The 25,831-nt window shown below is 39.0% G+C and overlaps 1 protein-coding gene across 15 annotated transcripts in view; it reads left to right on the forward strand.

Annotated features, from left to right (window-relative positions):
* Positions 1–25,831, forward strand: part of adgrb1a (adhesion G protein-coupled receptor B1a) — a 209,588-nt gene that overhangs the window by 119,591 nt on the left and 64,166 nt on the right. For all 15 annotated transcript variants that reach the window (XM_084942996.1, XM_084942983.1, XM_084942987.1 and 12 more), the window contains 4 exons: positions 7,092–7,235; positions 16,069–16,144; positions 19,203–19,305; positions 19,398–19,441. In XM_084942996.1, coding sequence (XP_084799122.1) covers positions 7,092–7,235; positions 16,069–16,144; positions 19,203–19,305; positions 19,398–19,441 — 367 coding nt within the window. The remainder of the gene's footprint in view (positions 1–7,091; positions 7,236–16,068; positions 16,145–19,202; positions 19,306–19,397; positions 19,442–25,831) is intronic.

Here is a 25,831-nt window from a genome sequence, read left to right on the forward strand (position 1 = left end):
GCTTGAGTGTCTAATAATTTTGGAAGAGTTATGTTGTCCAAAAACTGATCAATTTCCTTTTTAGATGGGTTTATTTGTGGTGAATACAATCTTTTATAGAAATCCCTGAAAATGTTGTTTATGTGTTTCGGGTCATATACTGTGTTCCCAGATGAATCTTGAACAGCACCTATAGTTGTTTTTTCTTTATTTATTTATATTTAGCTGGTTTGCTAGAAATTGACCGGATTTATTACCATGTTCATAATTTTGTAAGCGTAGTCTTTGTACTAAGAATTATTTTTTTTTTTTAATCAATTATCTCATTTAATTCTAGTTTTGTTTTGCGTATTTTGTTCAATGTTTCCTGATCTTGGTGGGACGCGTAGGCTTCTTCTAGTGATTTAATGGCTTTTTCTAATTCCTGAATATTTTTGTTTTCTTCTTTCTTTTTATGTGATGAGAAAGAAATTATTTTAACTCTCGTCACAGCTTTGCCTACTTCCCATAGAACAGAAGCTGATGTTCCAGGAGTGTCATTATAGTCTAAATATGAAGTCCACTCTTTTTTAAAATATTTAATAAAGTCTTCATCTTTAAGCAGTGATGTATTAAATCTCCAGTTTTTACTTGGCGTAGTATTATTCTTGTGCATTAGTGTTAAAGATACAGGAGCATGATTGTTAACAGCTATAGGGTGAATCTCAGTGTCTGAAATGCTACTCAGCAGTGAGCTGCTGACCAAAAAAATAATCCAGACGAGAGTAGGAGTGATGAACATGTGAGAAAAAAGTATATTCCTTACTGGTGGGGTGAAGGGAGCGCCATGCATCGCAAAGACCACCCATATGGAAAAGAAATAGTAAAAACTTATATGATTAACTCATGAAAGTGGCCACTTTCTCATTACTTTCATATATTGTTTTAGTAAGTATCCAAAACATACAAGTTTCATTATATCATTTTTCAAGGGATCTTATATCTGTTTTCACTCTTGTATGCTTTTCATACAAGTTTCCCACAAGACAGATACAAACTTTATAAGATTTATATATATCTTTTCCATATGGGCAAAGTCGCTCATATACTGTTTGATTATATTTGTGGACTGCCAATTGCGCTGAGTTCCTGCTGTATTGAGCCTATCCATTTCTTCATTTAGTCCAAGGTTGAGGTCGCCTCCAAGAACAAGTGTGCCATCTAAAAACCAAGGACAAGGGTGAGCAGCATAAAAACAAGAGGGGGGAAAAGAGGGGGAAAAAAAACGAGAAGAAAAAACCCCGGAAACAATCCAATTAAACCATTGACGGAGAGTGACGGTGTAAATTTTGCTATGATATTACACTTAAGATACGATTTGATACCGGTAAGTTAAACAGATGTTAATGCAAGTTAGTGTGAGTGGATAGGGAAAGGGTGTAGCGGATTCTTATCTAGTGTGAAGTTAATACAGCCACGGAGTGATGTCGGGGTTGCGGTGAAGCTGTCCGTCCACGTACAGCCGGTCCACAGCAATGACAGCGCGGGAGCCCTTCTGGATGGAGCCGCGTTGGATTGGGAAGAGGACCCTGCGTCGTTCCAGGATCTCTTTGGGGAACTGGTCGTTCACGCTGAAGTCCGTTCCTTTTAATTCCCTGCCGCGGCTTTTCACCTGTTCCTTTTATTTGAAGTGACCGAATGTGGCCACAATAGGACGTGGTCTCCCGGCCGCTGCCCGCATGGGCCGATGCGATGCACCCTATCAAAGGCGATGTTCTTCACCGTGTCCTCCGGCAGCTTCAGGTGGTTTTTGATGAAGCTTTTTACCATAGACTCCGCGTCTTCTCCAGCGGCTTCTGGAATACCAGAAAATACAAGATTATCACACATGCCACGAGCTTGTAGATCAATAACTGTTTCTTTTATTTTTTTATTTTCTCTATTTAGCTGAGTAACATTGTCTGTGAGACATTTCACCGACTCCCTTAGCATGGCATTTTCAGCAGCGAGCGTTTCCAGCTGCTGCTGGCTGAACTCCAGGGATTCTCGCAAGGATTTAAATTCCCGGTGAAGAATCTCCACCAAGGACAGCCTTGCATCGAAACTGGACAATCGTTGGTCGATTGACTCCAGTATGTCGACAATATCTTTGCCGGCTGGCGATGTTGTGCCGGGGGAATCTGCCGGGCGAAGTCTTTTCGATGACAGCGTGTCAGGTTTGGCCGGGGAAGCTGCACTCTGGACCTTCTTCATCACTAGATACTGGAAGCACTGATCAATGTAATCTTGGAGAGCCTCTAAACTCTCCCCGTTGTTCTCCAGGGTGTTGGAGATGATTTAGACAAATGTTGTTAGTTATAAGACAATTGATAAGTGTATTTGGTAATACTGAAACTTAAAGGAATTAGTTCAAATGTAAACTACCATTCGCTTTAATTTTCCGCCAAAATCTCCGGCGTCTGATGTCAGTTACAACATGAGTCGCTTACCTTGTCCGTCACTTCCGTCACTTACCTCTGACTCTGACCCTCCTTTCAGTCTGGTTTTAAACATCTACATTCCACTGAAACAGCACTTTTACGTGTTTTTAATGATATCTTTTTACCTACTGATTGTGAAAGTTCCGTGATCCTTTTGCTTTTAGATCTCACTGCAGCGTTTGACACTGTTGACCACAATATTCTTATCTCTCGTTTGGAACACCTGGTTGGCATTAAAGGTGCAGCACTGGATTGGCTTCACTCATATTTGAGTGGCAGAACGTTTAGAGTTAAAGTTGAAAATTTTGAGTCCACCTCAGCCCCCCTTCCTTGTGGGGTGCCCCAGGGCTCAATCCTTGGCCCTCTTCTTTTTTCATTATACCTGCTCCCTTTGGGGTCTATTTTTAGAAAACACGAAATATCCTTTCACTGCTACGCAGACGACTGCCAAATTTATTTGCCTTTAGCACCAAATGGCCCAGGCTCCATCCAAATCCTTTTGAACTGCCTTGAAGATATCAAAGCTTGGATGGCTCTGAACTTTTTGAGTTTCAATGAGATTAAAACGGAGGTGATTGTATTTAGACCTAATAATATTTCATGCAGCCGGCTCGTAAATTGTGGTTGGCTAGGGTCTTATATCAAGCAGCATGTGACAAACTTGGGAGTCATTATGGACTCAGATTTTAAATTGGACAAACATACTAGTTCAGCGTTGCAAAAAGGCTTTTTCCAGCTGAGGCAAATAGCTAAGCTGAAGCCAGTTTTGTCAAGACGTGACATGGAGAAGGTAATACATGCCTTTATTTCAACACGGCTTGACTACTGTAATGCACTGTTTTTTGGAGTCAGCCAACGATCTCTTGCTCGTCTTCAGCTCATTCAAAATGCTGCTGCCCGCCTCTTAACTGGTACCCACAGCTATGAACATGTAACATCTATCCTGTCATCTCTTCATTGGCTTCCTGTTCATCACAGAATTAATTTCAAAGTCCTAATACTGGTTTATAAATGCCTTAATGCTGAAGTAACTCGGAAATGTATGGGGGATCTTGCTCCCCCATACATTTCCGAGTTACTTCAGCCTTATATTCCTTCACGGACCCTCAGATCAGCTGACCAGCTGCTGTTGGTTGTCCCAAAATCAAGGCTTAAACGTAGAGGGGAACGAGCCTTTACAGTTACGGCCCCAAAACTTTGGAATACGCTGCCTTTAAATATTAGACAGGCATCTCCGTTTCCTGTTTTTAAAATGCTTTTGAAAACACACCTTTTTTCGATAGCGTTCAGACTGGCCTGAGTTGATATGGTTTTTATGTGTTTTATTATGTTTTATGTGAGTGTCAGTGGTTGTATCTTGTGTTTTACCCTGTGTTTCTGTACAGCACTTTGGGCAAACTTTTTGTTTTTAAACGTGCTATATAAATAAACTGGATGGATTTGGATTTGAATAATTGTTGATGTATGTTACAAATAAGTCTTCTATTGATTTGAATTGAATTTGTTGTGTTATGCTGCTTTGTTCACTGTGGCTTTGCGGGCTAATGCTTGATGTGTTTTGTAGGAAAACCAGCCTATAAAATGCTGGAATGTGATCCAGACTGGGCACCCTCTATCAACCTGGGACATACCGAGTTTAAAGCTGCTACCACAGCGAGATTTCATGGGTTAAGAGAGAGAGAGCGATATCAAAACAGCCACAAAATGTCCCGCATATATGTGCCCAAGTGTTGTATTGAAGCAATCAAGTGATGAATAACTGTTTTCCAGTATTTTGTTTTGAAATGATCATTTTTGTTTGGTTGGTTTTTTTGCATTGTTGATTTGTTTTTCACTGAAGCAGCTAATAAAGCATAATGGAATACAATTTTGCATCTTTCTTGTAAGATTCTATAATAGAACGAAACAATAATGCCAGTTAGAAATAAAGACAATAAATGTAATGAATTATGAAACACTTATTTTAGCAGACTAACATGTGAGCTGGAGTGTTCTGGAATGTTATATTTGGTCTTCGAATGGCTGCAATCCAGGCCATCCATCGCCTCTTTGTTACTTCGGAAACATGGCTTGAACAATTTCTCTTCCACAACAGAATCCGATAAAAACCGTTTGCCACTCGTACCTACAATCCTTTGCGGTTTTACCCCGGAAATGACATCACATTTTCAATCTGTATTGGATCTGAAAATTAACAACAGCAGTGAAATGGAATAGTCCAAATTACCAAAGTAAACTGGACCTGGGCTTGTTGCTGAAGTTACTAAACATTTTGAGTGTATGCACTCACACTTAGGACCATATAATAATAAATATGTGCGTGATGAAAGTTGGGCAGCACGCTAACGTCTTTAGTCCACTCTGTATGCTCGTATGGGTCTAACCCTTTCACTCCTTTGATTTTTTTTCCTCATACTTTTTTTTTTTGCCTTTTCGCCACGTCTGTCTTTGTACGGACCTGCTGTGTTCTCCTTCATTCTGTACACAACTGTTTTTGGGGCAAATAAAATGCAAGTAGGGATTAAAACCACAGAATTAATGATTAGCGGTGCTGGAAATGCTAGCGATTGATGCAGTGTTTTGATTTTGCTGCCACTCGTACCTACAATGCAATGCGCGAAAGTCATGTGGTCTGTCGATCTCTAGTAACCTAACCCCAGTGAAAGTAGGCTCACAAAGGCTCCGGAGTACCCAGAGAGAACCCACACAGAAAAGTCAGATGGTGGATTCAAACTCAGGGCTTTCTCGCTGTGAGGCCACAGTGCTAACCACTGCTTCACCCTGATGCCCTTGCCACCACCCTTTGTTCTGCAAATTCCTGTTTTTCCTTAACTGTGAACCTTGTCGCATCAAGGAACAGCACAGCCCTCATTCTAGCCTTCTGTTTCTGTTTGCCTTGTTCTTACATGAAGAGAATAACTAAGGCTCATTATTAGCACTCCTCAGGGCTGAAAGTCTTTAGATGTGTCTCATGACACATCTACACATTCAAAACCACCTGCTGCTTCCCTCCATTGCCGTAACTGTTAACTCAACTTTCTTCAAACATAGGAAAAACACATAGTGTGGTCATCACAAAGGCTCTGAATCTCTCTGTGACCTCTGGATAAAAACGAGGCAAAGTGTGTTTGTTGAATCAGGGGAGAGTACGTGGGAATTGAGGGCAGATGAGAGGTCCCGTTTATAGCGATGCTGCCTCTCTGTCTGCAGCCAAATAGCTGCCTACACAAGCACTGCATCCTTCCCCTAAGCGGCTGACCTCCTCTCTGCTCCCACTCCTCAAATGGGAGCAAAGTCATGCAGGGAAATCTACCATCCACTTCCAGCACAGAGTTTGATCAGACATTCTTCTTCTAAACTTGTAAAAGTAGTGAAGTTAGAATGCAGAATTGTGCCAAATTTGCAATCTTTTTTTTAAACTGCTTTGACAATTTAGGTAGTCTATTTTCAGAAGTATTCTTTCATTATTCTCCTTGGAGAATTAGATTATGAAGACTGCATAAATCACCTGCATATGTCGTTTTTTTGCTGGCCTAACTGCACGAAACTTTGGAGCATCTTATCTTATTTTTCAAAGAAGAAGAAGAAATTAAATGAAATCACACCAAGTCCACCACGTCACTGGTGAAACATCTAGCTTTAGAGATCATGCCAGGGTTACAATTTGGGGTAGAACCAAATACCTTCAGTATAAAGAAATGTCCCCTGTGTTATACAGCACAGAGCCAGATGATTAAAACTACTTGGTTTATTATTAAGAGTGACTTGTCTGTCTTATGAATTTAGGTTCTGGTAAATGCTGATATGCCTAAAATGATGGATGGACTGAACCTCTGGTTCTTGAAGATGTTTCACCTCTTATCCCCCTCGCCTCACCACCTTCTATAGTTCTGAGAGAACATATGTATGCTGAGTTAGCTTGTCTTTTTTGTCTCTCTGTTAAATCCTGAATTAAAATCCTTCTTCTCAGTCCTGAATGATCAGGTCCCATCATATCTTAACAACAGCAGACACCCATATAATCCTAATAGGTATACTACTACTACTGAGGAACTTCCTATGATGCACTGAGCCACAGTTTCATATTATTAACTGTTGCCTAATCTCTTCTGTAGTTTGTATTTCTTTCCCCTCACCACCAACCGATTATTGCAGATGTCTCTTCTTCCTAAAAATGAGTGCTTCCAACTCACTGTCACCGTGTATTTTATTGTATGGCACAACTGATCATTGGGATTCTCTGTCTAATCTTTTTGAATCTTTATCTCTTAATATAAAGTCCCTTGAGAGTGCTTTTGGTTGTGTACTGGGGGTATTTAAAAAAAATTTATATAATTAAATTTTACATTTTCAGAAAAGTAATTTACAGGAGAAAAATGTAATGCTCACACATATATGATAACAATAATAATAATTATAATCATAATTAGAATATATAATAATATATGTATATATAATAATAATAATATAGAAATATAAACTACTAAGGCTGGATACTGTGTATCCCAAGATAACATAAATGAAATGCATCGCCAGCTTTGGTTTAAAATGAGCTCCTTGGCTAAATAAGTACTGATATTAAACTGCTCTTTTTTTTTTATCTCCCACTTTCTCCCATTTTGAAGTTCACAATTTTTTTTCTTTCTTTTACAGTTCTCAGCATCCATAAGCGTCCAGTAAGGGGTCATGGAGGCATCAGCTTTCCTATGAAGAGCTGGAAGTGCATGGTGGACTGGGCTCTCAGCCCTGAGAACAAGGTCAACATTTCTAACAACATCCTGTCTACTGGCAAGCCAGGTGAGAGCTGTCAGAATAAGAAGTTAGCAGAAGTATGAAAATAACATTCTAAACATAATCACCAAATACTGATTGCACGGAGCTTGGCTTCTGATTGACAATTCAGGAACACACGCTTGAATCTGTGAATGTTTGTGTTTGTTTGTTTGGTTGGGCAGGAGCTGTCAAGATACAAAGGCGAAATGGGGAACAGCAGTTGATTTATAAAACCGTGTTTACTGCCATTAATCTGCAAAGCAAAGCACCCTGCTCAGACAAATGCATGCGGAGATGCTCGTATTTAATGTCGCAAATAAAACATGCAGGAGAATAAAATCAGTTTTACAGCTGTACAACAAAAAGTCACATTGTCTTCAATAAGGCCTGAGTAAGTTTCATAAAATGTTAATACAGAGCCCATCTGCTTTAACAATGTGATGGCACTGAATCACAAGCAGGAGCATTTACATACTGACTTGTGTCTTATAGTAAAAGGGAATCACACAACACTGGTTTTGGAGGAGGGAGGCACCATGACAAAGAAAATGAGCAAATTATGTGTGTGTGAAATATGTAATGTGTTTATATGATAGATATTTGCCTTGAGTCATTTTATCTTAAATTATAAAATAGGTCATTAACATTTATGAAAATGATTAATCAATACAGGGCCTAGTACCATATAACCCACAACTAGAGCTTAATTTAGCAATATTTTCTTCACTTCAGTCAACGTTTGCAGTATCCCAAAGCAAACGGAGCTTGTGAAGTTGTAGTTCCATGACCTCTGACACCAAAACTCAGCTGCCAAGCAAACAGAGAGGAAAATAGTGATCCTTAGCCTTTAGAAATAATGTTCCTAAGAGGTTGTAAAGGGTTTCCATCTGGAAAAAAATAGGAGACATCAGAGACATAAAGGACATAAATCAACATTATGGTGACTGTGGTTCAGGAGGTAGCCGTATTGCCTGCTATTTGTAAGACAACCCATCAATATTTTAGAGTATCAAGATACTAAACCCTGATTTGCCTTGTCAAAGCTTTTAGGCTTAGAATAAAAGAGCTGTATGAATGTCTGTGAATGGGTGAATGAGGCTTGTAGTAAAAAGCACTTTGAGCGCTCAAATAGTAAAAAAGCAAAAATACCAGTCCATTTTTTAAAAAACATTTTAAGTTTTTAATCATATTTTTCTGTTGATTCTTTGGAGTTTCCAGTTTGTATATCTTTGTGGAAAAAAAAAGTTAGATAATTTAGATAATATTTAAAATAACCGCCCAGAGGTGTTTCATGATTGCAGCTGAGACTTGCTTCTGATTTTGAATTACACTAAGAAGTCCTGTTCCCTGTGATGTTTCCAAAGTATCTCTGTTATTGGCCAAGCTTGGCCATTTTCTTTTCAATTATATATATATAGAAATGCATTTTCAGCTTCTATACAGCTTTTGAGGGTATACATGACAGTGACTGAATATTCTCTATGTGCTACAAAAACTAGCACAGATTCAGCACATCTTCTCAAGATGAGTATTTAGCCATGGACTTCTTTTAATGCTGAGACTCTTCCACAGAGATGAGTGGTAATTCATTGGTGGAGTTCAAAGATGTTCCCTTGGCCAAACTGAATGCACAGTACAGTAAAATCTTGCCAGAGTCTACCCAGGGAAACCCTCCCAGGTGGACAAAGCATCTGCAAGTACCAGTATCTCAGCTGGCTCATTTGGTGTCAACCTTTGTGATGTCACAAAGGTGACCATGTCCTTAGTCAAAAGTTTGGTTGATGTAGGATGAATTTAATGAGTTTCTGAGCAGTCAACTCGACCTGTGGACATTGTACCAACCTGTTTGGATTGCACCCTGAATTCAAAATGACACCAAATGTAATTTTTTTTTTCAGTGTATGTGTTCTGCTTATAAAGTAGTGGATTCAGATATTTCAAAGCTATATATAAAAACCTCATAAAAAAGTCAAAAAGACCAGCAGAGTATCTGTTGGAAAAGGTAGAAAATCCTAGGCATGTCCGTATTATTTTGCTGGTCAGAGGAAAGAGAAGAAGAGAGACTTCTCGCCCTGTGCCATTCTAACAGTTAATGGGGACAAAACCAGCTGGGCTTGACTTTTGTCTGTAGTCAGGTGCTAGGTGCACGGCTTTCAATCACAGCAGGGCTATTTGACAGCCACAAAGTTTACAACAATTAAAGACAGTACTATACTGCTAGCATGCCAGTGAGGCCATCGTTCCTAATCAGGAATCAACAGGAGCCAATCAGGACTAATTAGAGACAATTTTCTCTGCAGCTAGAAGTGTCTCCCAATGGCAATGTCACACCAGCAGCCAGCCTTCTTTATGCATAGAGCATGGACTTGCTTACATTGATTAAAACAGCTCTCTGATCCCTTGTTTGTGCTGATTGATTGGTCCCTTCACACAGCTTCAAAATGTTCTGAAATAAGCTTTATTTTTCATACAAAGGAAACTACAAATTGCATGCTTTGTGAGTTACAGAAAAACCGAGAGGAGTGTGAATAGAGTTAGGGTCCACAGGCAGGATTTTCCTCCTCTTTGCAATGTGTAAGCACAAAACAGCACAACACTCACCTGTAATTTTAAACATGAAACAATTTTATCAGGTTCTGATGTTTATGTTAATTTTACTCTGCTTTCAAAAGTTAATTTAATTGTTAAATTGTGAAAAACTGCTAAAATAGGAAAATAATTCTTGTAAATTCATTTACTTCCCTCTGAACGCAACTTTCTGTTTGACATAGTAATTAATCGTGACAACCTAAACTCAAGTACAGGTTAATTTAAAGGTGTGTTCAAGGCTCCACTCTATTTGTAGGTAGCTGGTGTAACTGGTAACTAAAGCAGCTGTAATTTAAACATCTTTTAAAGGCAGTGTTAGCAAAAATTCATTTTACATGCTCAAAATATTATCGGACACATGGAATTTGCATATTCTGTACTCCATGATCGGCATGTGTGCTTCTGTAAAGAGATAATGGAGCTTATTAGATAAGCACAAGCACACATTCATTATTAATGGGTTTTCTAGTCCAGTTCCTCTCACCACTAACAGGTTCAGATTCTGAACAGTCCACAATATGGCTCCAGTTTTAGAGCCATATTGTGCGTGTGTGTGTGTGTGTGTGTATGTGTGTGTGTGTGTGTGTGTGCGTGTGCGTGTTTATGAGCAGAGATTTAGCTGTTTAGCAGATATTTAACTGTTTCCGTTCTTACACACACATAACTTATAAACTATTGTCCCTCCAGGCTAGTTCTTACTGAGCACACACAGTCTGACTAGCCCATTGGTTAGGCCAGCCAAAGCGTGTATGAGTAGGACAAATAATACTTCAACCCCCTCACAACTCGCACGTGTCTTTTTCGGTTACCCCCTGATGCCCATGGGAGCTCAGCTGTTGCCTGGGAGCTAAAGCCTTTGCCTGCTGCCTGGCACACGTCTGTGTTCTCTCGGGCTGCCATGTAGTGTGCTGGAGCAGAAGTCCCAGCAAATGTCCCAGCAGATGGAGTTATATGTGAGAGAGAGTGCATGTTTGTGTGTGTGTTTTAATTATTATTAATATTTTTACTATTATTTGTAATATTATTTTGCCTTTGACACAGCTGCCAGATAAAGAAAGCATTTCCTTCCCTCAGGCCTGCCTGTGACTTCATGTTCTCTAGCAATTGAGTCTCCTCACATGTTGGCACTACTCTTCAGCAGTAGGGGTTCACCCACAGAAAGCTGCAGCCACAGATTTTACAGATCAATATTGATGGAAACAAAAGTATAACTTGGTGTTCCTGAACCACACATTTGTTTGTTCTTATTTATCCTGTGTATATTTTTGAGATTTGGGAAGGATAACCAACATAAATAGATGGTAGCTTTGGTTGTGGTTCAAAAACAAAAAACTGTGAGAAAGGTTCATACAGTAATTGAGATAGCCTGCCAACATGACTGCTTTTACAACTTAATGAAACAAGTAAAGCTGACATACTCATCAACATTCAAGTTTATCAGATCTGTGTTGTCTACAGTGTGGCTTCCAGTGAACTCACAAGAATGCTAAAATATTTCAGTGTGTTGGCTGTTTTAATTCAATTCAATTTTATTTATATAGCGCCAAATCACAACAACAGTCGCCTCAAGGTGCTTTATATTGTACAGTAGATCGTACAATAATAGATTCAGAGAAAACCCAAAAATCATATGACCCCTATGAGCAAGCATTTTGGCGACAGTGGGAAGGAAAAACTCCCTTTTAACAGGAAGAAACCTCTGGCTGAACCAGGCTCAGGGAGGGGCGGGGCCATCACTGCGACCGGTTGGGGTGAGAGAAGGAAGACAGGATAAAGACACGCTGTGGAAGAGAGACAGAGATTAATAATACGTATGATTCAATGCAGAGAGGTCTATTAACACATTGTGAGTGAGAAAGATGACTGGAAAGGAAAAAACTCAATGCATCATGGGAATCCCCCAGCAGCCTATGTCTATTGCAGTATAACTACGGGAGGATTCAGGGTCACCTGGTCCAGCCCTAACTATAAGCTTTACCAAAAAGGAAAGTTTTAAGCCTAATCTTAAAAGTAGAGATAGTGTCTGTCTCCTGAATCCAAACTGGAAGCTGGTTCCACAGAAGAGGGGCTTGAAAACTGAAGGCTCTCCCTCCCATTCTACTTTTAAATACTCTAGGAACAACAAGTAAGCCTGCAGTGCGAGAGCGAAGTGCTCTAATAGAGTGATATGGTACTACAAGGTCATTAAGATAAGATGGGGCCTGATTATTTAAGACCTTGTATGTGAGGAGCAGGATTTTGAATTCAATTCTGGATTTGACAGGAAGCCAATGAAGGGAAGCCAATACAGGAGAAATATGCTCTCTTTTAGGTTTAGTTTTTAGGACTTCCTGATAATAATGAATTACAGTAGTCCAGCCTGGAAGTAATAAATGCATGAACTAGTTTTTCAGCATCACTCTGAGACAGGATATTTCTAATTTTAGAGATGTTGCGCAAATGGAAGAAAGCAGTCTTACATATTTGTTTAATATGTGCATCGAAGGACATATCTTGGTCAAAAATGACTCCAAGGTTCCTCACAGTGTTACTGGAGGCCAAGGTAATGCCATCCAGAGTAAGAATCTGGTTAGATACCATATTTCTAAAATTTTCAGGGCTGAGTACAATAACCTCAGTTTGATCTGAATTAAGAAGCAGAAAGTTAGCGGCCATCCAGGTCTTTATGTCTTTAAGACATTCCCGCAGTTTAACTAATTGGTGTGTGTTATCTGGCTTCATGGACAGATAGAGTTGGGCGTCATCTGCATAGCATGTATACTATATACTATGTCTTCTAATGATGCTGCCTAAGGGAAGCATGTATAATGTAAACAGAATTGGTCCTAGCACTGAACCCTGTGGAACTCCATAATTAACCTCAGTGTGTGAAGAGGACTCTCCATTTACATGCACAAACTGGAGTCTATTAGATAGATATGATACAAACCACTGCAGTGCAGTACCTGTAATACCTACAGCATGTTCTAATCGCTCTAATAGGATATTATGGTCAACAGTATCGAACGCTGCACTGAGGTCTAGCAGGACAAGCGCAGAGATGAGTCCACTGTCAGAGGCTATAAGAATGTCTTTAATGAATATCAGTGGTACTGAAAGTAGCTGTAGATAATATTACATCTGTGGGATGATTATTGGTAATTTTTTCTCTAATGATTAAAATTTTATTTTTAAAGAAGTTCATGAAGTCATTACTAGTTAAGGTTAAAGGGATGGTTGGCTCAACAGAGCTCTGACTGTTTGTCAGCCTGGCTACAGTGCTGAAGAGAAACCTGGGGTTGTTCTTATTTTCTTCAATCAGTGATGAATAGTAAGATGTTCTGGCTTTGCAGAGGGCTTTCTTATAAAGCAGCAAACTATTTCTCCAGGCTAAATGATGATCTTCTAAATTAGTGACACGCCATTTCCTCTCCAGCTTACGAGTCATCTGCTTTAGGCTACGTGTTTGAGAATTATACCACGGAGTCAGGTACTTCTGATTTGAGGCCTTATTTTTCAGAGGAGCTACAGTATCCAGAGTCGTACGTAGTGAGGAGGTAAAATTATTAACAAGATAATCAACCTCTGTTGGGGTAGTGTTCAGGTAGCTGCTCTGCTCTGTGTTGGTACAGGGCATTGAAGATGATAACAGTGGGTGGATTATATTCTTAAATTTAGTTACAGCGCTTTCAGAAAGACATCTACTGTGATAAAGTCTACTCTCCACCGCTGCGTAATCAATTATTGTAAATGTAAATGTTGTCAGGAAATGATCAGACAGGAGAGGGTTTTCAGGAAACACTGTTAAATGTTCAGTTTCTATGCCATATGTTAAAACAAGATCTAGAGTGTGATAAAAGTGGTGGCTGGGTTCTTTTACATTTTGAGAGAAGCCAATTGAGTCTAATAACAGATTAAATGCCATGTTGAGGCTTTCTTTTGGTAAGAAAAGCAACTGCAGTCTGAATTTGCAAAGGTTATCGCATTTAGGTTAAAGTGAAACGTCTCTGTCATGATAGGAATAGTCTTTTCTGGATTAACTGTCTAATCCAACCCAATATCAAAGCAGAGCATGTAATAAACATGCTGGTCCACCATGTCCATTTCATACTTTCCTTGTCCAAAGTGAAAAATGGGCATTTAAGCAGATGTTGCAGTACCAGCAGGGGGAGATAATATATTTAAAGCCACAAAGTCGCTAGTGACCAAAGGAGGAATTAAATGCATTCCAGGGTGCGTCTGTGCCAGAAGCATTTAAGCTAGATGGCTAATTTGTATTTACATGTAAATGTGTTAATAATATCTATTTAAACGCTTTCCCCTGATTATTTTCATGTTGGCTTGAAAAAAAATGTGTCCCTCTGCTGGTGCTGCAACTTGCAACTGATCTTTTCCTAAGTTTAACCAAACGTTGAATGAAATCCAGTGAAACTGAAATGTAAAATTACTGCAAAGGAAGGATTCAACCTCAAAGACTATAAGCCTGGCAACCTGAGCTGTGAACAACCCTACACACCAAGCAGCCAATTCAAGAGAGTTACATTTGGAAGACACACTTTCCAGTTTAATTTCAGGTGCAAATATAGAAAGAATGAAATCACAATAATTGTTGTAATTAATGTTGAAAATAGCATTTTATGCAATAAAATGGGGGGTGGGGGTTACAAAAACGTCCTAAAAAAGGTTTGCAAGAGTTTGAGAAGCACATTTGTGTAGCAGCCCAGAAACTTTCAAGCCATGTGAGAGTTTTTTAGTTCTCCAAGTGAAATTTATTTTAAAAAATGTTATTATTTTTCCCAGAGTGATGATAGTGTCGCTAATGTTGCTATAGTCTCCTGCAATTCAAGGAATCAGTTTGGTGTCAGACAAAAATATACAAAGACCATGGACAGTATTTTGTATTTGAGCTTATAGTGTGTGTGTGTGTGTGTGTGTGTGTGTGTGTGTGTGTGTGTGTGTGTGTGTGTGTGTGTGCGCGCGCGTGCGCGCGTGTGTGTTGCACTTTTTAACAGAAAATTAGCTTTGGTTTCAACTTTACATATCTGTCTGAGCATGTGCATGATTGTTGTTCTGTGTGCACAGTTGTGTTTGCATGTATCTGTGGGTGTGTGTCTAACAGTGTGAGAGACAGAGTTCATAGCTGAGTAGTCATGTAGGCCAGCCCCACTGTAAGTGCTCTGGGGGCTGGAGGAGTGGAGGCAGCGTGGCTGACCTGCATTCTGTAGAAAAAGCCATTGTGCTAGCAGAGACTGAGACATTCAGCCTGTCTCATTGGCCTGGACTAAAGTGGGGTGGAACAATCCAGAACAGGGATCCAGCACCTCCAGTTATTGAGCATTAAATCTGTTAGGCAGGTTAATCCATATTACTGTCTGTCTGAATGGGTAAATCTTCATGTGCTGCAGCCTGGTGTTTCTTTCAGTGATGGCATTGAGATACTTGCTCAATAATAAGAGCATAACAAACAGCTCACTTACAACCTCAAAAAATCCTTTTTCCTGCTTAACCCTGTGATGCACTCAAGTTGAAGATGTAAAGTTGCATTCAAGGTACTTTGGTGTCTTGCTGGAGATACAGAGCTGAACATACATTATCTTTTTTAAGTGATGGGTCATTTCAGTAGCAGCTTTCCAAACAGCTCAATAAATTAAAAGACATGCAAACAATTTTTATACGGTTCATCACAAAATGTGCCCACTAGCTAAATGTACAAGTGAAGTATACTAAGTATAATTTGTATGCTATACTATAAGTATACTATAATAAGTATACTATACTTTTGTGTCATTCAAAGGTTGTATGAAAAGATGTGATAGACAGTTTATTGTAGGCTAAATTGGTTGGTTTGCAGTAGTGTGGTGCAGTTTACAGTGATGCATATTGTTGGACTGTACGGAGCAAAATGTAACATTTATGTTAGGCTACTTCAAGGGGAGCAGACATTGATTTAAACTAAAAGTAAAGATGATGATACAGAATTGATTCTCTCACCAAATTTGACCTTTTATACGTCTTAAAAATTAACCCATTCAACAGTCATATGGATTAACCTGCCTAAGAGATTGAATTGCTCACTAACAGGAGGTGCTGGATCCCTGCACGTTTTAAGTGCTACATCCAGATGAACAGAATCAACTTTTTGGGATTTCCATATCTGGATGATTGAGCATGCATCAAGATTGTTTACTGCTACACCGTTGGAGGTCCCTAAGTTTGTTCTTAGAGTTCCTCCCATATGCCAAATCCCATGTTAATCCTTGTCTGTACCTCTGTTTCTTTCCTAATGCAGATCCAGATGATGCCTCGACATTCGTAACTGGCATTGCTCTGTACAGAAACCTGGGCAGCATTCTCAATCTGCAGAGGTAAGACTTCTCAAGGCTGCTTCTGAAAGAAGGGGGATTTGGGGAGGTGGATTTCAGACAGGGAATTTGATAATGGGTTTGCATGAATGCAACAAAATGTTTTATACCAACGAACCAGGGCTACTGGGTTTCACAAAAAAAAAAGACTTTCCATGTGTCAGTATAGATATGACTTTGTGATAGAGGTTGTGGTGGCACAGAAGTTGTGGCACAGAAGTTCTCATGAAATCCATTCATCTCAGAATTCCTTTTTTTTTTTTGTTTCATCTGTCTTTTCTTATTCCTGGAGTTTTTGGTTGTATGTAATGGTTTTGTTCAGCATATTCATTTTGTAGTTATCATGAAGGCAGAAAATAATGATTATTAATAAATAATAATTATCAGTTAATGAAAAATGCTTATTTAGCCTAGGGTCAGAATGGGTCTCCATGCGCATTACAATGAGATTTTGTTTTTTCTTTAGGGAACACTTACATTTGATTTAAATGAGTCTGTCAGTGAAGTCACTTGAAGACATGCACTGGACTTTGTAAATTTTTTGTTATACTACTAGTGTTTATAGGGGTGTTAAGTGGGTTTGTCTGTTCACCACTTTGTTATAGACTAAAGACATATCCAAATTCATGTAAAAAAAAAACATTTAAAGTTAAAAATTCTCAGCAATCTTCTGTTTGTTTTTTTCATTCTTCAACATATAGATTTAGGGTTCGGGTTAAGCTGTTAAGACCACATAGGCTTAACAGAAAAGGGTCAGGTTATTAGCAGTGATGGAGATTGGACTCTGTGTATGATAATTTTTCTCAGTTTCTACCTGTTAAGGCACAAATCAAATCCTGGAATATTCCAGCTAAAACGGGCTCTGCAGAGTTTGATTTAGTTTACGGAACTCTGGTATGGAAGAGGCAGAAAGACACTCATTGCATTAATTGCACCATAATTTTCTTTCATACTGTGATGCAAACACATAGCTATTTCAGTGAAACATCCTTGACACAGGTTACCCACGTGGCCAAATTCCCTAAAGGGAAATTTGCCAGTAAAGAATAATAGCTTCTCTGGCCACTAAACACTGCAACAGTGTGGAAGATAAATGGTTAATTTATCTCAGGTGTCATACACTGAGAGGTAAGGTAACAACAGAATCAAGTGGAATTAAACATTTGTCTGAAGTCAGTACTGTCCTTAATAGAGTTAGTCCAATCTTCAAAAGTTATAAGATAAACTCTCCTAGTATATGTTGCTAGAACTCCCTATCAAGAATTCCTCTGGTCAGCGATGGCCAGTAAAGTTTAAGTTATCAAAAGTGTAGAAAGGTATTCTGAATTAATCCAACTGCTTTAGTATTATAGCCATGCAGAGCACACACACCATTTAACACAAATGCTCAAGACGTTTAACCATGTTTCAATGCAGCAAAACTGTGCTGCCAGGCCTTTTAGCATCAGCTGCAACAGTAAGCACTTCTAGCTAAATGAATGCAAGGAATAAATGTAGGAGTACTATTCTCGCAGTGGGTGGCCCCATGTACGTCTTGTTTTTGGGGTAAAGGCATATCTTGGGGGGAAGTTGCAGTTGCTGGTAGCATGATGATTTACATTTGTTTTAATAGAAACAGCCTGCAGTAACGTTGAGAAGGAGTAATGTATTATGATAATACGCTAAAAACACATGAATTGATAAAATAAGAGAAAAATCAAGCAGACCCTCACCATCTGAGATCTATATTTCCGCTCTTCTTCACTCTTCTTTTTCTCCCAATTTTATCTTTGTCTCTACTCCTTTTCTGTTTTTGATGCCTCTCTAAAAGAAAATGAGAGAAGTTTGAAGCGAGAGACTAGGTGACACAAAAGTTTAAGATGAGTGATTGTGTTTTCAAATGGTGAGAGGGTGATTGTGTGTTGTGGATACAGTGATGATGTGAATAATCAGGAAACAGAGCACGGGCTGTTGAACATGATTGGCCAACTGGAAGCTTTCGATGTCAGTTCTACCAGTAGCTATTCACTTTTTTCTGATTGTCTGATTCCACATGATTGATAGCAGCTATGGAAAAACAGAAATAGCAATGCATACTAAGCAGGGATACAGAATTTAAAATAAAATGTCTCAAATGTTATAAGATACTGATAGACAATGTGCTTCAGTTACTGGAAAAGAAGGATTACTGGATCCATTTGTTCTGAAGTAGAGCACAAAGATTCTGGCAAGTGGCTGTAAAACGACTGAAGCAGAAATGTGGTACTTATCATCCTGCTGATTAAGAAATCATGACTGGTCTGGATCTCGTAAAAAATACAACTGAACACAAACTATCAGTATTTAAATGAACTCTAAGTGGCCTAGCTTTTTGTGGCAGCTACATAATATTTGCTAAACTAAGGACAATGTCAATATGTCCTTTCAAATTTCATTTGAACAACAGCCTTCAATATGACTTTGTCATCTGTGGATGCCATTATTGGTAGCATATTCCCCAAGTGGCCTTAAAGATATCAGGACTGTGAACTTAATCAGGATCAAGGACATAATTTTAGCTAGTTTAAAGTCAAGTGTCATTTGATGTTCGATGAAATCAAAGAACTGGAGTTAGTAAGACCAGTGATCTTCCAGATAGCAATTCATCCGTTTGTCTATGCTAAATTAGTTTTTTCAATTTTCAGTGTTGAAATGCACTTCTGTGTTTGTAGGGCTATGTTTCCTCCATACATCTATTTATATTTTGTTTGTCCAGACATTCCGAGGAATCTTCTGCCCTCTGTCACACCCACTTTGGGATGAATTAGATGAATTACATGCATTCATGTGTAGCATCTCCCAGTTGTATTAGCTTTAATTTCCAGGGTTTTGTTTTGTTTTATGTATATTAAATTAGTTGTCAGTTTACCACTTTTATAATGAAATATTTTTATAGAAGAATCCATTTCATATATTAGATACTTCAGACAAAACATTGGTGTGCCTTCATCTACATCTGAGTATCTTGACATTTTGGGTGCATTTCCACTGCAGTATAGATTGTCAGTTAAAGGTAACAGTGCTGCCTTTTCTCTTCTTGTAGAAACAGCACAGTCCTCAATTCCAAGGTATTGTCAGTGACCATCAAGCCCACCCCTGCTTCCCTCACTGTTCCATTTGTGGTTGAGTTCTCTCACCTTTATAACGTGAGTAAAAAATAAACGTTTTACAGTTATAAAGCTGCTGCAACTGATCCTCTTTCATAACCATGTGGTTTCTCTGTTCTCCATTTATGTAGGGCACCACCAACCACACCTGTATATCCTGGGATGAGAGTGACAGGTAAGGCCCATGATATTTCTGATATGACATTTGACAGCACACACAGACTTATTAATTAACATTAATCAAATAATAATTAAATATTAATTAATTCTTTGTGGCATGGATTCAGCGGCGTGTAGGACATTTCAGATGTCATGCAATTTAATTCCTGAGAGATTTGGGGCCATATTGAAATTAGAGCATTAGGCAGTTGCTGAAGATTTTCAGCTGCACATCCATGATGCCTTCCACCACAACCAAAGATGCTCTATGATCTAGTTACTGTGGAGGCTATTTGAGAACAGTGAACTCACCGTTGTGTTCAAGAAACCAGTTTGAGACGATTTAGCTTTGTAGCCTCAGTTTGCTTCGTGGCATCTGGTGTTGCTCATCTGCTTCAGGGTTTTACATGCATCAGTGATGCTCTTATGCATATCTTTGTTGTAATGAGTGGTTATTATTGCCTTCTTTCCAGCTCAAAGCAGTCTGTCCCTTCTGATTTGATCTCTGACATCAAAAAGCCATTTTTCAGCAGAAACTAACACTCATTGGATACTATCCCAGTAGATAAGCAGTTTCTGAAATAATCAGACCAGCCCTCTGGCACCAACAACCATACCATATTCAATGTCACCTGAATCGCCCTTCTTGGTTTGAACTCCCACAGATCTATAGGCCTAAATTCAGAGTCCATGCTCTGAGATACTTGTGTAAAGAAGCAGCTGAACAGGTGTACTTAACACATTGGCTGGTTATTGTATGTATACACCTATATATGTGAATATTTTTTATGGTGAAGCTTTAAGATAATCTGAAGCTTAAGAAGCTAATTATTGCAAAATTATTTTAGAATGTCTGGAGCTTGCTCCATGCAAGACAATTGATGTCTGTATATGTCAGTATATTAATAAAAAATTAACTGGCAAGTTAGTATGCATGCACATATCCATCCATCCCCCCCCCCCCCCCCCCCCCCACACACACACACACACACACACCCAAGGGAGGTACTCTGGGGAAATAATGACGAAAATTAACAATTATGTCATTATTTACTAAGATCTTTTTTTTTTTTTTTTATGTTATTCTGTGATTGCTCAGGTCTTTTTACTAACCACACGGACCCTCTGTTTCCATTTCTTTGACACATTTTACCACAGCTAACAGTGACAAGTTATCATAAATTTTACTATATTTCTGAAAATCTCTACTGAAAAAAATATACTCCAACTTTTAATCCATATCTGGGAAACGTAGGCTTTGGTGAATGATTTAGAGCCCAGAATGTGAACGTTGCACATTGTTTGCATATTATTATTATTAAAAAATAATAAAAAAAACAAACTGCATCACCCAGTTACAAGCTATGCCATGTATTAAAATCAGACCCACATGCATAGTAATACCTGGCACCTAAGTCAAGTCATTAGAGACGCCATGCTCCCTCTGAAGTTCTTTGGCTAGGCACAGTGTTTTTAATCTTGACAAAGTCAGTGAGCTGCTCCCCAGTGGAAGGTGCTGAGTATGCTGGACAGCTTGGTTGCTCTTGTCTGGGACAACATTAACCCAGTGCTATCACTGCTACGACACTGATGTAGCGTGTGGAAAATTAAAAGTGTCGCTCACTGCTTTCCTCCCTCTCGCAACCCACGCACAGTTATCAACATGAACGATAGTGAGCAGCTCAGAGTCTACTGAGAGAGGAGAGAGTGTGGAGGAAACAGAACGAATAAAAGATACATATTGAACAGTTCGGTTTTACAGCCTCTACAGGCAGATTCAAAGCAGTACTCATTTGTTCCTTGTCTTAAGTGCCCTATTTGTTTAAGACTGGAAAATACAAAGAAACTATGTGAGCACTGAAAGACGGATGCGGACAGGGAGGAGGAAAGAGTCGAACATTTTGTAGCCTTATTGCAATGCAGGTTTGGATATTTGCATTTAGATGGGTGTATAAACTTGTGTTACAGAGACAGAGAGCAGAACATTCATCGCCTCAGTCAAGGGATAAAAAGAATTTTGGTTTGGTGTGTAGAAACCTGGGGCAAAATAAACACGAAAGCGCACGCAGATTATTTTGCCAAGACTTATTCCCAAACCGATTTTAAAGGAAAGTATACATGTTAATATGACGGTATTTTGCAATAATTTTCTGAACAGCTTCTTAAATTGATTATTTCCCCTGCCAAAAAAAGACATTTTCAGTTCATGGAAACAACTTTTCTTATTAAAATAATCCTGCTTCTTTCTCTAAATAATTGTATTTTTATGCACGAAAGTCAGTGCCTCCTGTGCAGAATTTCTGTTCCCAGTTTTCACACAGCCCTGAAACTAAATTTGTTTAGACCAAATTCTTATGTTATGAATGCAAGCTTTAATGTGATAAATAGTGGTACATTTTTATCTGTCTAATATCTACTCAAAACCAGCATCTATAAGAGTTTTATTTTGACCAAACTGATCATAATCACCTCGTAGATATCGCCATATTCGGCAAGCTTAAATGACGACAGAGACAAAAGCAGGAACACAGAAAGGACAAAAGAATCCAATCTTGTGGTGTTTGGGTGCGGGGTTGGGGGAAGAGACGTCTATGCGAAATTAAAATCTATCTAGGACAGGAGCTATGATTAATGACTTAATATTTGGGAGAGAAATTGGAATATGAGGAGACGTCCTTGTCATGTTGATAAGAGCGTTGAAGCTGCCTGGGCCTTCACTTGCATCACGCTTCAATCTCCTGGAATCAATAACAAGAACATCAGCAGTCTCTGTCCCCCTGTCTCACACATGTTGGCATTAATACTACTTTGTTTACAGTATACGTTTTCCTGATGTGCTATAAATACTAAATATTAATTGGCATCAGAATAATATTGCCGTGAATGGCAGCTCAGACACTCTGCCAGTGATACACACTGTTCACTGTATTCTCCTGTTTGTATAACTTTTCTATAAAGTGGAGTGGGGCAGGTGGACTCTCAAAAAAAAAACTGAGCATCTTCTTTTTCAATTAAAATTATTATTTTCTTTGTTCTTTGGCTTTCAAGACCCTGGAGAGCATTTAATTAAAAATGAAAAGGCATTACTTATTCTCTTATTGCAATATCGCCATGCTTATTGTTATAGTGTTATTTTCTAGGGGAAGGATAAGAGTTAAAAGGTTGTTGGACCTCAGGCCAGCCTATTCAGAGGGTTGAATAGGCTGGCCAACTGGAAGCGTACAAAAAAGGCATTGAGGAAGATACAAGTTTATCTGTCTGTATCTGAAAGCCCCACAGGATCTTAGCTCGGGCATTCTCTACCAATCTAACGAGCATATCCCATTTTGATCTCAGCACTTCCAAGCCATACTCATACTCTACTATGCCAGACGCTTGGTTATGGCATTCCATTTATGGCCCGCCTGCTCCAAACTTGCGTCTTATCGTTATGTGTGAGATTGTCCCAGAGGCATCTCTGCACAGCATTCACCTGGGGTTCTGGTGTGGTAGATCCCAGCCTCTATGATTTTTGTGCTCAGAGCTTGTTCCTTTGATGCATGATTAGTGGCTCAGCTATATTTCAGTCCACCTTTGTCTAGTCACTAGTAGGATTTCTCAATATCAGCCACTTCTTCTGTCTGCCGGTGCTAAATACTGTGCAGGGGCCAGTCCTTCTATGATGGTTCCTCTTCTCTTTTTGGTTTCTGCTGCCTGAGATATTCATTAAGTACATTGTCTTGATGTAAGTGGCTTCCTATCTCTTCCTTTGGCCAGATTATTATCCCAGCAGGGTATCTCCTCACCGGCCTCTTCATGGTTCCCATTTGCCTATGGGATTCCCAGGTATCTGTAGCTGTCATCAATGTCTCCAGTGTTTCCTTCGGGTATTGCAATCTCCTCAGTTCTGACTACCTTCCCTCTCTTTGTTACCATACAACTACACTTCTCCAGTCCCAGTGACATTCCCTTCTGTAGATCCTAGTGGATCAGTGAAGGTGACTGATGATTGCTCTATTCCGCAGTTGGTATCCATAGCCAGGCTTGTCAGTGATTTCACTGAGGGGCTTCAGGCCATTATAGAAAAGCAATGGGAACAGAGCATCTTTTTGGTAGATCTGCACTTGATAGTGACTTTTGCAACTGGCCAAAGTTGGCCTTTAGTGTTTTTTGCCACATCCCCATGACTTCTTGATAAAGGCTCTTAGGGTCATGTTGATCTTTTATAATTCTACGCATTGCATGAATCATAGGCTTTTTTTTTTTTTAGTCAATCCAGGCAGTGCACAGGGGACAGAGAGAGAGAGAGATTTATCTACAAGGAAACTGTCTTTCGTCGGGTTATGTGTTATTGTGTGCCACACAGTAAGCTTATTTCCTGAGCGTTTTCTGACAGTCAGAACTTCATCCCACATGTGAATGTTGTGGGTTTCAATTGGCTTGTTAGAAGTTTGCAGAGGCATTGAGTGAGAAAAGTGTCTTTTCACTGTCAACCAGATTTAGAGGAAACATCTTTTTCAAGATATCTTTGCAATGACCTGTGAAGGCAGCTTTCCAGCTTTCAATTTCCCACCAAATCTCAACTTTTGCTTTGAGAAGTCAACAGTCTTTCAGTGGCTTTTCACAGAAGTTTTGCCTGAGAGGGAAATAGGTTGAAAAAAAAAACACGTGTCTAGTAGTCTATATAGTCTAGCTAGATTATTTGTCCAGTAGTTATTATTTCTCTGCTAACACATTCTCCATTTCTCCATAAAATATGGAAATTATTTTCTGTGCTGAAAAGAAAATGTGACCAGAAACTAGACTGGTGCCTATATCTGACCAGACTGGAACTGAAAACAATACTAAACAGCTAATAGTCTGAAGATTTTTGGAATGAAAGAGCATTTTATGTTTGAATTGTGCAATATATCCAAAAAACAAAACAAAACAAAAAAACAAAAAACTTTAGCTTTACCTTCAAACATTCACAGCAACACAGGAGAAAAGATTTTTTTTCTTTTTCTTTTTTAAATCAGAGGAAAGAGCTTTTAGTGTGTTGGCTAAACATTGTTTACCAGACTCTAGCCAATAAACACTAACCTTGCTTTTGACCATACAAATCAACCTTGCCGTCTCAGTTAATTTACAGAGTTGATGCTGATGTTGAGCAGCTGCCTCAATTCATCAGAGATGTTGGGCTGGAGTTTTCATCAATTACTGTAATACAAGGGAAGGTGAAGATTAGTGGATAGGGGTAGGGGGCATATTTATTTACATGTGTCTCTGAATAGAAAGAGACTGCATTACAGGGAACACACTGTTGTGTTTATAGTCAGAACATGCTAATCAAGCGTGTTCTAAGCATGCCAGCCTGTGTATGGCATGTATATGGTCTGTATAGATTATCATCATCATCATCATTTATTTATATAGCACTTTAAAAACACACCTGGTAGACCAAAGTGCTGTACAATACTAATATGCACATAGTAATAAAACCAGACATAGCAATAAAAAAAATAAATAAAAAAAACGTTAGTTACTCACAGAGTTAAAAGCCAGGGAATAAAAATAGGTTTTTAATAAAGACTTAACAACTGGCACTGATGTAGCCTGTCTAATATGGAGAGGAAGGTTATTCCAAAGCATCGGTGCTGCAACAGAGAAGTTTCAGATTAGATCATTTACTTCTTAAATTTTTATTAATTGGCCACTTAAGACACCACAACAAGGTACAACCACAAATGTTATTGACACCAGATCCAGTTGTTATGTGAACATATCAACAAGAAGTAGCCTGAAGACACAGATGTAACCTAAACCATTTTGAAGCTCTGTGTTGTAATCTGCACTGCTATCTGATATGCAGCTCCCAAGAAATGTAAATGCACATTGTGTCAACGTGGCTGTACAGGTATAAACATTAGCAATGACACTGCCGTCTGTGCAGATCCCAGAGTTGTATTTTTTTTGTCATATATCACAAATGTTTTTTCCCTAGTATTCAGTTTTTAAAACCTTGTTATTCTTCATAATGTCACGTTATTGTTTTCTGTTTCTGACTGTTAGTCCAGTCAGAAGTACCCAGTTTTGCCTATTCACTTTTAATAAATGGAAGTATTTAATTTTCAAATTTTTGCCATGGCTCCTCAGTTAAAGTATTATGCAGTATCAATAGGGGTAAGGACACTCTGTCAGTTATTTTGAAGAATGACTTCATTGCTGCATTCATCATGGTGATGTGGAACATCCCAGCCTGGAAGTTATCAGAACATTGGAAACACCACCAGATCTACCTGAGACAGTTGGGGTGTACCCTGGTTACGCCACACATGAAAAGGAGAGTTGATGCTGCTACATTGTTAGCCCTAATCCAATCACCAATGACCTCCTGGGAGTGAGGAAAACTCTCCTTGCTTATGTGACTGTCTAATACTCTGCTGGA

The sequence above is a fragment of the Perissodus microlepis genome, chromosome 11 (assembly GCF_051167445.1).
Source record: "Perissodus microlepis isolate ML-2025 ecotype Zambia chromosome 11, ASM5116744v1, whole genome shotgun sequence".
NCBI classification, from domain to species: Eukaryota; Metazoa; Chordata; class Actinopteri; order Cichliformes; family Cichlidae; genus Perissodus; species Perissodus microlepis.